At 32.9% G+C, this 14,828-nt stretch overlaps 2 protein-coding genes across 2 annotated transcripts; both read left to right on the top strand.

The window, feature by feature from the left end:
* The first annotated feature begins 29 nt into the window (after positions 1 to 29).
* LOC107371859 (uncharacterized) lies at positions 30 to 4,491 on the top strand. Its single transcript, XM_015940019.3, has 15 exons — positions 30 to 188; positions 255 to 328; positions 388 to 532; positions 936 to 1,075; positions 1,140 to 1,233; positions 1,402 to 1,547; positions 1,607 to 1,762; positions 1,826 to 2,068; positions 2,153 to 2,263; positions 2,338 to 2,421; positions 2,484 to 2,640; positions 2,731 to 2,910; positions 2,983 to 3,103; positions 3,163 to 3,935; positions 4,003 to 4,491. Exons 1-15 carry the CDS (start codon positions 140 to 142, stop codon positions 4,452 to 4,454), a joined length of 2,925 nt encoding a protein of 974 aa, XP_015795505.2. The 5' UTR covers positions 30 to 139; the 3' UTR covers positions 4,455 to 4,491.
* A 7,129-nt stretch (positions 4,492 to 11,620) lies between these two features.
* LOC107371612 (protein NDRG3) lies at positions 11,621 to 14,821 on the top strand. Its single transcript, XM_015939751.3, has one exon. The coding sequence runs from the start codon at positions 13,084 to 13,086 to the stop codon at positions 14,374 to 14,376; it is 1,293 nt and encodes a 430-aa protein (XP_015795237.1). The 5' UTR covers positions 11,621 to 13,083; the 3' UTR covers positions 14,377 to 14,821.
* Positions 14,822 to 14,828: the final 7 nt, after the last annotated feature.

The following is a 14,828-nucleotide window of genomic DNA, read 5'->3' as shown; positions in this document are numbered from 1 at the left end:
TTAAATGGAATGAGAATGAGACTCTAATTCATTTTGATTTAAAATCATTAACTGATCACAAACCCACAAGGTATTGAAAGGCTATTAAACAAGTTGAAGCTTTTTGTATTTATCACAATTTATTTATTAAAAAGTGAAAATGTTTTATTTATTGTTTACATTAGTGTCAATTTTCGGGTCCATTGAAGGTAAAAGATTAACAACAAAATAATTTGAAATTATTGATATATTGATTATTTATGGTGTATTCAAAGGTTTAAGTCTCATGGATTTTATTATGGAAGTGCCACAAGAAAATGTACTTTTCCGTGCAACATTAACTAACGCGGTAAGATGATATAGTAATAGTTAATGAACAAAATTGATTTTACTTTTAATTTTATCCAGTTAACCCTTGAACAATGGCAAATAACTGAGCAACTTGCAGCCAAATCAAAAGTTCATGGTAAAATTGCATTGACATCTGCAAATTCCCCCAAAATTGACATTTTTTACGATAAAGATCACGAGGGCCATCGGATTATTATCGCTGGTAAGTTTAAATTGTACCGATGATGGCCTTTTGCCATGCCTTTGCTTCCATCAAAATTAACCATGTTTTTCACCCGTTCATTTATCAGTCTCATAATCAGAGTATTACTAGTTTTACACTCAAAACGCCTTTATTAAACAGTAGTCAATCTCGACAATAAAATTTCAGTAGTCAGCGATTAAATCAGTTGATATTAATAAAGGTAGAAGACGCCTCAATCTCGATAAATTGATTGCTGAATATGAACTAGTAATGTACCCGTTTGAATTTGACTGACTAAATGGATGGGATAACCATGGTAAATTATGGTCATAAGTTCTATGCATGATTGAATTGACCAGAAATTAATTGATGAATTTTTAAGATATTCAATTTATATTTAAATGTTTTCTTCTTTAACCAGAAAATCGCTGCACAATATCTACTTTGGGTATCACCAGATGGAGTGGCGTATTGCCTGGAGTCTATGACGACCTGGTAGACATGATTTTAACGCTTGGTCCATCTTTAATCTATCGTTTTGATACATTTGCATTTAAATGGGTAATTTTGTTGATTCATGATAAGTTTTTAAGATCACCAAGAAACTGTTTTTTTTAATTTACAGGAAGAAGAGTCGAGTGAGGAAATTAGAGGGATAGAAGTACAAAGCTTTTCAACCACAATTGGACCCAATTTGAGAATAATTTTCTTCTTCAAAAGTAAGTACAAGCATTTCAAGTTTTGATTTTTTCAATTTTCATGATTGGTTTCGATCAGCGTTCAAACTCTAGTGTGATTATCAATAGTTAATAGTCAATGATCTAGACTATCATTGTAAATTAGTTTTAAATTTTTAATATTTATATTTTTGTTTGGAAATTTTCTAGCCGGGATTGACTTAGAATTTGGTTTACTTCAGCCAGTTCGTGTTGTTTTTGAAGATTCAAAAACTGGTTCGAAAGTAACTTCAAAAGTTATCCTTGACATTTATTCATTGACTTATACCGACACTAAACTTGATGAATTGGTTGAGGTAAGTGACGTGAATTTGTTCAATTTCTTGTCTAATAAATTGATGGATTATAATTACAGATAACTCCTGGTATTGGTTGCCAACTTTATTTTCAATCGAATCGGCCAGTTCCTAATTTAAAATCGTCTGGACATCAAATTTATGTATCCATAACTGAAACAACTTACGACTCAAACTCAAGTTTTCAAGGATCGCCAAAGGAGAATAAAATTGAAGTAATTTTCAACAATTAATATTGGTTTCACAGTCGATTAAAACATTTGTTTTCTTCAAAATAGGTTTATGTTGATACGGAGTTGGATGTTTTACGTGTTAATAACCATGTTTATGGTTCACCTCCAACTGAGACTTTATACGATTATGATCTCGGTATTGGTTACTATTTTGATAGTACGCTTGGCTCCTGTCAATCAACCCACCTTGACGTTAATACACCAGGAATAACTAGTACAGGATCATTTACTTTGAATGAAATTTTCTGGTTCCAATTAGTAGGTCGATATCTTGGAAATGTCTACATGGTAACTTGCAAACCAATAGAAAGCACCAAATTTGTAAAGCTAGTCTAATTAACATATATTTAACTTATTGTGTTCATTAACCAGCCCAATGAATGGCCATTCACTGTTGACTGTTGGGAATCAACTCAGTATAACCGAATGGTTTCTCAAACAAACATGGACAAAGTTGTCACAACTCATTATTTTGCGACTCCGGTGAGTATATTGTTTGCACAAACCAAAGTATCTGATTAATTCAATGTTCAATTTGATGACTTTATATCACATAGGCTGACTCGCTTGGGATGAGGGGTCATGTAGACCATTCAATACCGATTGCTGCTGTAAAAAATTACTACAAAAAAGATGAGACGGTTAGATTTAATCTTTTTTTGTCAACTTTGGCTTATTAATCTAGTTTCCATCTATTATTTAGAATAAATTTGTTCTACTGATGTCAAAAAGAAGAGATTTCCATGACTTCCGAGTGAATATACCAGAGGAACAATATCAAGGCCTGTTTCAAATCAAAGATTGTATCAAAGATTGCAAAGATCGTAAAACTTTAGCCCTACGTATTAAGCCTAATGAAGGTAAAATCATTACTTTACATAATTGTTTTAATATTCATCAACTTTAATACTTTAATATCACTATTAATTTACACTTTTGTTTTGCTCTAGGAGTGGATGGCCTGAAATATGCTGAAAGGAATGTTAACCAATTAAGAGAATCAATCAAAAAGCTTTTAACCAGTGAAATGAATTTATCGCCGTTGCGAATAGTAGATATTGATATTTTGTTTGGTGAGGATAATATTGTTACGGCCATGGTTGACATCAGTGATAAACCAAAGCTTGAAGGTATTTTTGTATTAGTACATTCATGTACAGCCTGAGCTACAGTCATGTATCTAATGATGATATTCATTTCAGATTCATTTGAGAAAACCAACGCTAATCTTGATATAGATTTCTTGGTTCGGGAAAACTATCCTTTCAAGAGTGCAAATGCGGCAGAATGTTTGGAAATAGTATCATCTAATACTGAGATCAAGTAAGTAAATTATACTCATAATTGTATTTCATGGAGTAATTTTATTTAACATTTTTCAGGGCTGTTGTTTACTGTGAAAAATTACAGGCATGCATTGGAATCAAAGATATTTCCATTTTGAATAATGAAGTGCACAAGTCATCAACTGATTCATGTACCATCTTTCATATTCCCTTTAGCAATTTACTTCATTTAAAAAGACAGATTTCACCGAAACAAGTTTATGAAACATTATTGGACAAATATCATTATTTAAATATCGAATTAACAGATCAAAATGGAACCGTTTCAACGCGATTTTCATACAGTTTTCAAGAGATCAAGGATGTAACAATGGACACAATAGAAACAGCCAATAGACAATCATTTTCAATTGTTAAGGAAGGTGCAATGTTAAATAGACAAAATCCTAACAGTTTGGTTATTTCAGTTAAAGCCAACAGTTTTAGTGAATGTTATCGAGCCTGTGAAACTTCAGATCAACTCGATTGTGCTCTATTCTCATACTGTTACTCAAGCAGCTCTGCTGAGTGCTTAGTGGCAGCTGATTTGAATATAACCTCCGATGAAGCTTTAGTAATTACTGCTGATAAATATTGTACAGTTAATCGACGAAATTTGCTTTTCAATTACAAGAAAATATCTTCAAGAAAATTTGAAAATTTAAATGTTATCGGACAGTTCAAGTCAAATGTTGAAGATTGTGCCAGTCAATGCTTTTCATCTGCTGATTGCCATTCATTTCAATATTGTAACAATCAGCTATGCTACTCTGTCAGTAGTCGAAATCAAATTAAGTCAAACGTTTCTACAGACTGTGATATCTATATTCGTAAGTATCTACCTTGTAGTATAATTTATTTTATTTATTATTTAATGTTATTTCATGTTTCCTGTAGCTTCAATTTCACACCAATTTAAATTGACTGGATCTCAATTGGTTGGACAGGTTGCCCACACCGAGATAGATTTAACGCTAGATCAGTGTGCATCATTTTGTGCTCACTGGGACTCAATTGATGAGGGCACATCCACACCAATTAAGTGTAAATCAATCAATTTTTGCTCGCACGGAGAAAAAAATGTGTGTCAACTCACTGAATACACCATTCAAGATGCAAATGCTCAATTAACTCAGACGAATGGTTGTTTAAATTATGAAAGAATAGAGTTGAACAATAACGGTAAACAGTCAAATGATAAAGCCTCATCAAATGGAGCTTCATCTATTGGTTTGATCTTCTTATTTCTAGTAATTGGATTGTCGTTTGGATTGGTTTCACCTTTTGTACTCAACAAGTTAAAACGCAAATATGGTTCAAATTCAGTACCTTTACAAAGGTTTCTTTAAATTTAAATTATTGATTAAACAATACCCCAGACTTGAACCTTTAAAATTGTCAATTGAATTTGATCTTTAATTAGACTGACAAGGGAACTACTTGACTTGACTCAAACTCTTTCTAATGAGACATACCTTAATCGACAGGGCCAAACTTGCTGGTAAACACTTCGGTGTCCTTTTTTCTGGAGATTTTGTGGTTCCTTAGATTTTTGGGGTTAAAGTTGAGGCATTTCTGTTACACCCTGTAAAGAACCTCCGGTTCGAGTCTCTTTCTGGCCTTAATGGTTCTTCCTCTCTTTCTCTCTTCTCTTCTGTCCTCCTCTCTTCCAAAATTGTAAACAAGCTTGACTTGTACTATGGGAATAAATTACACGTAAGATGCTTAATTATCGGAGAGTAGTGAAACGAAGTGAAGATTTTAACTTAGCTTAGCCATTTTGAAAAATCACTTTTTGATTTCTTTTGTCACGGCTAGCGCTTAAATGACTTGTCCGAATATCTGCAAATTTTGCATAGAATATTAAAAACTTGTGAAGATGAACTTATTGGACCATCGTGGCCATCGGAGGTCATGTACGGGATTTTGATCTTTGACCTTTAAAGGCCATTTAAAGTTCGTCTGAAATTCTTTGATCTATACTGACAACTCTCATAAATATTCGTCATTACAACACTGTTAGTAATCGAAATTGGACCCAAATCACGAAAAAATCCAAATTACGTGCAAATGCTATTTTTGTCACTATGATATTTCATTAACAAATATGCTTAGCCACTTGATATTTGAAGCATGATTAAGAGCTTCATCTTTACTAACGCTCCGATATTGGCGAAAGATCGTCTTGCCTAGTTATACCATTAGTATTATAGTTGACAGCGCTGATCAAAAATTAACTTATAACTAGTGTAATACGAATTTGTAGTTGCGTAACAGCGACAGTGTTGCCGCTACGGGCACACAAAAAACCATTTGAATAATAATAAAGATCAACTTTGTTTTTGTCAAATGCAATTTCAATTTATCTTGTTTTTAATGAGCTTGATTCAACTTTTGTTCGTGAAATTTTAATCAAAAAAGTCCAGAAATCAATTTCGAACATAGATGACGCTGTTTAAAAATTGACTCAAGCTGAAGCTAAAAGTTTCGATCCTTTTCCGATGGAAAACATGATAAAAAACAAAACTTCTGTTACTATTAATTGTAATTGTGAGTTTTTCATATAAGACTCGATATGACCCTCATATTGCAAAAATGAGTATGAATCCCTTCGTTTCTTGTCGTCATGACAACTTTCAGTGCCAAGCTGAAAAAAAATAAATGAATAACAAATACATGATTAGTTACGGTCAGAGTTTAAATTTCCCTCATTATTTTGGGTCCCATTCTATTTCTAGGTTATAACAGCTGCAAATTAGTTGCTAAACGAATTAAAGATACTACTTGTTTAACAATAGGTTAAATCTGACCTCCAATTTTGGTTAAGTGGCCTATATTCGTCTTCACAAGTGACAAACATGATGTATCTCATTTATTCAGTAATCTTTTTAGTTTGTTTAATCATTACTCTCTGCGTTGCGTTTTTGGTGTTCAAAGCTGTTAAAAGAAAAGCGGAAAAAATTATTGATGTGATGATTACAATGAGGTAAGCTGATTTTTTGGTGTAGTCTTGTTTCTCCATTCTTTAACCTTACATTCGTAGCCGGTAATTTTTCAGCTATTTGACACACCACTACTCTTAAGGAAACTTTTTTCACTCTCTTGATTGAATTTTTACAGTCGCCATCTAGTTACATAACATCAGACGACCCATTTTATCGATATTCTCTGACATAATAAGTTAGATCTATGCGATAGATGGTGACTTAGAAGATTGTGTTTCCTTAAAAGAGTACAGAGTGGATAGAAAGTTTCTGGTGTGAGGGCGGACCCCTTATATCTGTGTGCTTTCATAAGTAATGTATTGAGCGTTTTTTTCCTACGCATTTTCATCTTCGCCCTCGCACCAGAAACTTTCTATCCACTCTGTAGTGGTGTGTATTTATACAGGGCACTTCAGCTCATTTTACCGTTATAAATTGGCTATATCTCTGCCCCTAAGTGACCTGGAGGTTAGATATGTTGTTTATTGAAATTCAGGTGATACTCAATTGTTATTTTTCAAGGTCAAGGTCATTCAAGGTCATTCAAGGTCATTGCGTTATTTGACTTCTAAATAATATTTGGAGGTTATTTTCTAAAAGTGCAAAAATTTTAGATTGTTGATGCTAGTGGCATGTTCATTACTTATTCTGCTCAAATGATATGAATGTTTACACATTTTTTGGTTAATTGGTTTTATGAAAATGCATTTATCTTTCCAACGTGTAAGATACTAACTCGTAGTAAACATCAGCCAATATGAAAATAATTGCACTCTTAGAAAATGAACTCTAAATATCAGTTAGAGGTTAAATAAAGCAATGACCTTGAATGACCTTAACCTTTAAATATGACAATTGAGTATTTCCCGAATTTCCATAAGCAAAGTAACTAGCCTCAAGGTCACTCAGGGTCAAAGATATAGCCAATTTACAACGGTAAAATTAGTTGAAATGTCCTGTATCATATTTTCTAAATTTTTATATTCCTATAGTATTTTTGCTTGCAACTCGTTAACCATATCATTTATTTTTATTTTATTTTTCAGCAGTTTTGGAATTGTTTGAACAAATTTGTGAGCTATTTCCAATTGGGTTGTCAATCTCAAAAATTATTTTCTTAATTATGATCCGTATGTAAATGACGATGTTAATGTCAATATAGGAAACTGTAAATTTGACGAAACTCTATCTGACTCAAGACCGGCGCGAGTCGGCGAAGAAGTTTTAGCCAATGAACTTCTAAAAACTCCTGTTAACAGTGAAGTTTCAACTCCCATCGCTTCAGGATTTTATGGAAAAAGCATATTTCAGATTACAAATCCAACTCTAAACAAATGAAAATACGGAAACAAGAGTTGAGCCTGCTACATCTAAAGAAACTGTCGAAGAATTAACGGACAAAAAAGAATCGGAAAAACAACTTGACTCTCTTCAGGAGGAATGTAAAAAAGCCAAGGAAGAGTTTACCTCTATCAAGAATGAAAATGAAAACCTCAAAACTAAGGTTCCTGCGCTTTTTCAGCAACTTGAAAAGTTGAATGCTGAGAACAAAGAAATTGCCGATAAACATCGTAAGGAAAAAAATGAGTTACTATCAAAACTAGCTAATCTAGAAACATTATTAAGGATGGAAAAGAGGAGAAGAGAAAATTGCAGAATAAATGATCTGGCTCCCAAAAATAGAGACGAAAATCTTCTACAAGCCTGTGAAAGAATCTTTCATTTAGAAAGTCTTGAGAAACGACCTGTCAGTTCAGATTGATCAAGTAAAATTGCTAGTCTTATTTTTGACAAGAAACAGAACTATGACAGTGCAGATATTAAAGCCAGATTACAAGGTAGGATACATAAAGTTTTGGATGGTATACTGTAAAACCTTAGTTACAGTAGGGTCTCTCTTAGTCTAACGCCAAGTTGGGCGATATTATCGAATTCGATGATATATATCAATATTATTACAAAAAATATCATCGATAAACTGAAAAAATAACGATATGATTTAAGACATTTAAAAGATGATAATTAGCTAAACTTTTGTGTAAATCGAAAGCCACTTTTTGCATCTATTCGATAAGCTATTTAAAAAAATTTAAACATCTTGAGTTTGAAAGATTAAGCTGATGCATTCATTTGTCTCTTCACTTTTGGGACATCCTCTACTATTGGCAATATAACAGACTGCGAAATTAGCCTCTGTGAACATGCTTCCCCATACATTACGAGAATGCTGAACTTATCTCAGTTCTTGTTCGATTCTGGTTTCAGTCAAGTTTACACCAGAAGGTTCAATCGAGATATTTTGGAAAACCCTATGCTCAAGTTCGGCAAATCAATTTTTAACCTCAACAAATTACCTTAAAATTTTCCGGAATGCCATCATTCGTCTCGACACCCATTGGCCTCGCTTACGAGTTGTGAGCTAGACGAGGATGTGAAACTTGTTTCCAGCGGAGGCTTGCCTGAAGATAGCCAACAAGCATCATTTATAATTTATCACTTATCACTATTGTATTACGGGTTCTGGGACTATTTCTGTTGCAATAAACTTATCTTCAAATAAATTCTGAATTCATTCATTTCATTCATACACCTTCGCATGGTGCAAATAGCAGATAAGTTGCCAAGCATAACGTCAGGAAGGCCTACCGGATTGCAAATTTATCATTAAATAAAAAATCTAAGCATCAAAATCATCAAAATCAATTGAAATAACATGAAAATTCCTTTTCTAAAGTTAATATTAATTGTACCGATTAAATTTTCAATTATAAAAAGAAAGAGAAATGAAAGAGAAAAAGAGTAAAAAATTTGTAAATAAAGTAAAAAGAAAGAGTCTTTTTCACGCGCCATTTTCTGACACCGGAGAAAAAAATTGGGTATAAAGATTTATTGAATTGCTCTCTCTTCTTCCTTTACTCTTTGTTGCTACCTCAAGCTCAAAAGAGATACTTTTTAATCTCTGATCAACAGAACCTGTTAATTTGAAATCAAGTTATCAATGGACTTTATTGTTTAAACATATCTTACGACAATGTTTTCTTGTTGAGAAGATCCAGGGTAAAGATTGATTATCGATGAGTAAAGATCAAGTAATTTGATTGCACTAAATGAATTAATCACTCACAAGTTTTACTATCAATTTATCTCATCCCTGAATCTCGATTGTAGTATCTTCTGAAGTAACATTAAATGACTTAACCAAGCATATCGCACAAAACACATCCAGGCCTCAAGTGCTTATTATATTTAATCTCAATAATTTCATCTTAATTATAATCAAAAGCCTGGACCTAGGAATTGTTAGCAATCAATAAATTTCCCAGGTAAACTCTGATTAGTTTGTTGCAAAAACGGATTATCACTCAAAGGATTACCACAAATAGCGAAGCATTGAATAAAAAGTTATCAATAAATGGCCTGATGAATCAACAAAAGCACGAAAATTTCGAGTTTATTTCACTTAATCTAGGGATAATCAAATCTCCAACAATTATGAAGATCAAGCAATAATCTGCAATGAACCAACAGTAAGCATATTAATGCAGCCAAAACCCGAAATTGAAATTAATAGCAGAGTTACACAGTTTAATAATTGAAGATCCCTTGTGTAAGGCAATGCTTAATCAGCTTTAATTGCAATTAATCCAATCACTTTTGGGTAACTTGATGTTTTACGTGAAAAAAGTGGAGTCATGTTGAGCCTCAATTATAATGCATATTCAAGTAAACCAACGATCTTGATTGTTAATAAAAAACAACAATTTAAATTGTAAAAGGTCCAAAAATGATGCTATTAATGATGATAAATTTGATTAGTTTCAATAACCTTAATAGCAACAATAACTTGTAATCATTAATTATCAGTCAACTTGTTCAATGACTTTCAATGTAAAAGTTTAATCCAATAATAGATTGCCAAAAATATAGTCTACATGCCATGGTTCAAACCAAATATTATCATATCATCATTCATTATTAATCAATGATCTAACAATTTTGAATATTCATCATGATGGTGCATTAATAACATCATCACTGTATTATCATAATGAAGTTTCATGAAGCAATATGTTGGTCAGTTGATCAAAAGGCAAAAAAGTAAGGCTTAAACCATGAAAATGATTAGTTTACCTTTCAACCTATTGTAACCATAGTTATTGATGATAATACAAAACGGTTTAATGGTTTAGGGTAAAATACTTTTGCCTCACTTTTTACATGGTTAACAGTCTGAATAAACCTGAATACCAGGGTGAGGTTGAAATATTTTATTATCTTTCTCTTTCTCTCTTTAATCATAGTCTCTGTTGCATCTCAAATGAACCAATTTTCAGTTCATCTTGCACTTGCGACGCTTCAATTTATTTACTTAACTTGTATTTTTCCCATTTAACAGAAAACAAATTACCAATTTAATAGTCTTTCAGCCTTAAATAGCTCAATTAAATTTGTTTACAACCAAACAGTTTCAGTTGAGCCATTTCAAACAGAAACAATATTTGAAGGAATATTGATGAACATCAATAGTTATTAGGTGTTGGTAAGGTTGTGATCAGCCAAATTTTCAGATATAAATGTCTATGAATATCCACCTTGAATATTTGTTAATATTATGGTTTGAATTGATAAACACAAAGAATCTATTTTTTACTATGAAAAGCTCTTGAGATTGAAAATAAAAGCAGACGAATTTAATGAAACATTTATTATGTGAAAGCAACATGCTAAGATTATTGTTATGGATTTATTTCTTTAAATAGATTCATATGCTGATTTTGATCACGCAAGTATATAATACTCGTGATAAACAGTATGACAAGTGATAAAGTCATGAAAGCTTTCAACTTCCGAAGCCTAGGCAGAAAGGGACGAAATCATCTATTACATAACATGAAAAATTTTCTGGTCCATAACAGCAGAAAAGGTCTAAAAAGATGATGAGAATAGTCAATCTCAAACAGTTTTTTAACGGTCACTCTCAAATCAGCTTGTGATAATCAATACCATTTTAATCAATACCTTAAATTTCCTTCCGTTTTCAATTTCCCAAAGTTACCTAGCTTCAATGTCTTGAATTGCAGTCTAGTTTCGAGTAAACAAACTCGGAGTTGTTCATGGCATTTCTACTAGGATTTCAAATGACTTCATTGGAAAACATTTCCAGATTGTATTTCATTTTGGATCAATGTTGAGTTGAAATTTTCTCAAGTCATAAAAATCAATTAACTGATTGATGATATTTTAAAGGCATGTTTGCGGTGACCAAACTTCATTTTCATCAATGGTTTCTGATTTTTTGGGTTACACTGATCAAAGAGTCAGGCAAACACAAATTACAGAGATGATTGCTGAAGCTAGGATGTTAGATTCGGCATGCATCTTGAGATCGAACCTGTGACTCTTTTTCTGGGGGATTGACTGAAAAACAAGTTCATTTCAAGGACAAAAATCAATGATTTAGTAAACATTTTTTTTCTGAAATTTGGTAGTTGGTTCACGCAACACCAGGTAGCATTGTTTTTTTAGTTTAAACAATTTTACCGATTTTACAATCACAAGCTTTTCATTTCACTTTTCAGGGATTTAGTTAATGATGTTTGTCGATTTAATCGTGAAGAGGTAAAGCGAAAAATTAAAGGCTAATTTCTCTATTCCAGGCTCTCTTTCCAGTCTTTTCCCATTATTATCGATCCCTTTGTTAGGCAGTCTCAACCTGGTAAATTTATCAAAAGATATCAATATGTATAGCGAGTCTTTTATGTTTCATGAGTTTAAGAGGAAACCAGGTTGTCTGATTTACTTACTCTTCTTTCTTTCCTAAACCCACCACCTTCATCTTTACCTAGCTGCTTCTGTAGCTTGCTTTTGTCTTCACTCTCTCTCTTTTTCTCTTAAAGTTTTATCATTTTTTTATTCTTAACCTTATATTAAACCTTATTCAATATCATCATCAGTTCAACTTTGAAGGTTTCCCTTTCTTTGTCTCATTTTCATTCTTCCGCTTCTAAAGCTCACAAAGTGAAAGTTTACTCCATCTAATGCATCATTTTGCTTTTCATTCAAGTTCCTCTTACATCAAGTTTACCAGTTTACTTGAGGCTGTCCATTTTTTGGTATTATTTTGCAATTAATGTAACCACCAACACTCCGTGCTTCAACGTGTTTCATCTCTTGTTTTAAGCTGCTCATTTGGACAGGAAAACTATTACACTTGTATTTTATTGCTGTTGTTTGATATCGTAAAACATTTACAATTTAGTTCCTTCTAATGCTGGTTTTATTTTTTTCTCTTCTTTGCTTGTGATTATATTTGTACCTATTATGTGCTATTTTTAATCTCAACCACTGTGTTTTCCTTTCGTCATCTTCATCATTTATCTGGATGTCATCTTATCTTCTTCTCTCTGTTTTTTTACCTTCAAATCAATTCTGTTCTAGATTATTTACCTGATCCTGCAAGTGAATCAAAGTGAACTAAAAACATAAAGTGATATAAATATCAAAATACATGTTGTTACTCAACTGTTAAGAGGAGAAAATTGAGAAAACAGAAACATGACAACAAAACGATTTACATTGATGCCAATCATAACCCCAGTTAATTGTTGATTTCTAATTTTTTTTATCAAAAAATATTTATCATTAACGTCGTCATCTTATTTGCCAATTGCCTATGAAAACTTCCTGTTGTGCAAAAAAATCAAGTTTAAGAGTCAATAAAAGTGATAGAACGAGCCATTTGTTCTTCAATCTGTAGAGTAATAATCAACATCACCTTTCAATGTTCATCTTTGCATCAGCTGTGTCAATTGCAATTTCAATCAGTTCGTGATAAATTAAACATCACTCAGGATTGATATTTGTTTCAATATTTACTCAACCAGCCACTTTGATAAAATTGTTTGATTCTAATTGTCGTGTCATAATATAAGATTGTCAATCTTCAAAACATTGCTTCTTCCAGTTACTTTTTTTACAACGACAAGAAATTAAAATGCCAATCTACAAAAGACGTGATACAGATGACACAGATGATCCCCTGATAACGCAAAAAACACGACGATTTTCCCTTGGATCAAAGATTAAAGCCATAAAAAATGCTAGACGAGGACAACGCTGTCGTAAAATATCACAATACTCAGAAAACTTCACTTCATGTGATACAAAATCACCCTTAACGTTACACAAAAGATATGGAAACACCTTCAACTGTGTGGAAGAACGAATATCAACTTGCCATGGAAGCTTATTGGTAGCTCGACAAGGAGCCAAACCTGGCCCGAAAACTCCAGTCATACTAACTTATCACGATTTAGGACTCAATTACATTTCTAATTATGAAGGGTTCTTCTCTCTCAGTGAAAACTGTTCCCTTTTAGCATCATTCACTATCTACCATATCAACGCTCCTGGTCAAGAGTCACACAAACTTGACCCAGACTACAAGTTTCCCTCAATCGACATTTTAGCAAATCAGATAAAAGATGTTCTTGATTATTACAAGATTAGAACGTTTATTGGACTTGGAACCGGTGTTGGTGCCAACATTTTAACTCGTTTTGCATTAGCAAACCCAAAACCCGTTGAAGGATTAATTTTGATAAATGCAAATTGTTCCCAAGCTTCATGGAGAGATTGGTTTTGGGCTAAGAGAAATATCAAATCATTAATCAGTTCTTCCTCATCTTCACCTCCCTCATCCATGGATCTAAACTCGTCTTCAAATTATCTTCCAAATAATGTTACAGATTATCTACTTTGGCATCATTTTGGAACCAATCTTAGGCATCGTGATTCACCAAATCGAGACATTATTGACATTTATCGTTCCTATTTTAATGGAATCACCGTTCATCCCGCCAATCTGGGTCTATTTCTGGAATCATATTTCAAACGAAGTCCCATTCGACTCTCACGGAATCCTCATGCCTCCAAGACAAAACTATCCTGTCAAGTGCTTCTCGTCACAGGATCAGCTTCACCATATCTCGATTCAACAATTATCATGAATTCAAGACTTGACCCAAAATCAACGACATGGTTGAAAATTGATGGATCAGCCATGGTTCTTGAGGAGAAGCCACATAAAGTATCTCAAGCCTTGCATCTTTTCCTTCAAGGGTTAGGCTATCCTTTGAAAGAGATGGTTCTTAAACGCGCTCGACTTTCAGGTTTAAGCTTACCAAGTATAACCATGGGCACTTCATTGCTATCAATTCCTTCCATACCATCAGTACCATCAACACCAGTTTCACCCATTAGTGCTCAACAAGTGTTTTTTGCTTGAAAATATGACATATTGCTATTGGTAACTCCAATGACACGATCAATATGATTATGATACATACTAGCCCTTTATTTTACACTCACGACGATATCAAAAAACATGCCAAAGCATAAACTTTCCTTTTTTTCCTGTGTAGACAATTTCAATCGCTTTATTGACTTGATTTCAAAATTTATTGTCAATCTTTTACTCTTATTGTAATCACTTTTGCAAATCATATGCTTAATTCAACTTATTGCTGGACAAGAGTATTTTTACATCAACCTTCTTCCTAATATTCATTAATAACAATAGCCAACAACTGCAAATAGTTTCAAGCCATTTCAATTGTAATGCAAGAACAAGAAAATTAATACAAATTGTCTTTTTATTGCGCCTAATCTAATCTTGCTATTTCGCAGTGCCAAGAGACGCGATTAAACTCAATCAACTTATCATGAAACAAGTGCCTC

Source organism: Tetranychus urticae, chromosome 2 (genome assembly GCF_039701765.1).
Source record: "Tetranychus urticae isolate SD_2017Ah chromosome 2, NJAU_TeUrti_SD_1.0, whole genome shotgun sequence".
NCBI lineage: Eukaryota > Metazoa > Arthropoda > Arachnida > Trombidiformes > Tetranychidae > Tetranychus > Tetranychus urticae.
The sequence above is the reverse complement of the archived record's forward strand: the minus strand, read 5'-3'. Positions and strand labels throughout refer to the sequence as shown.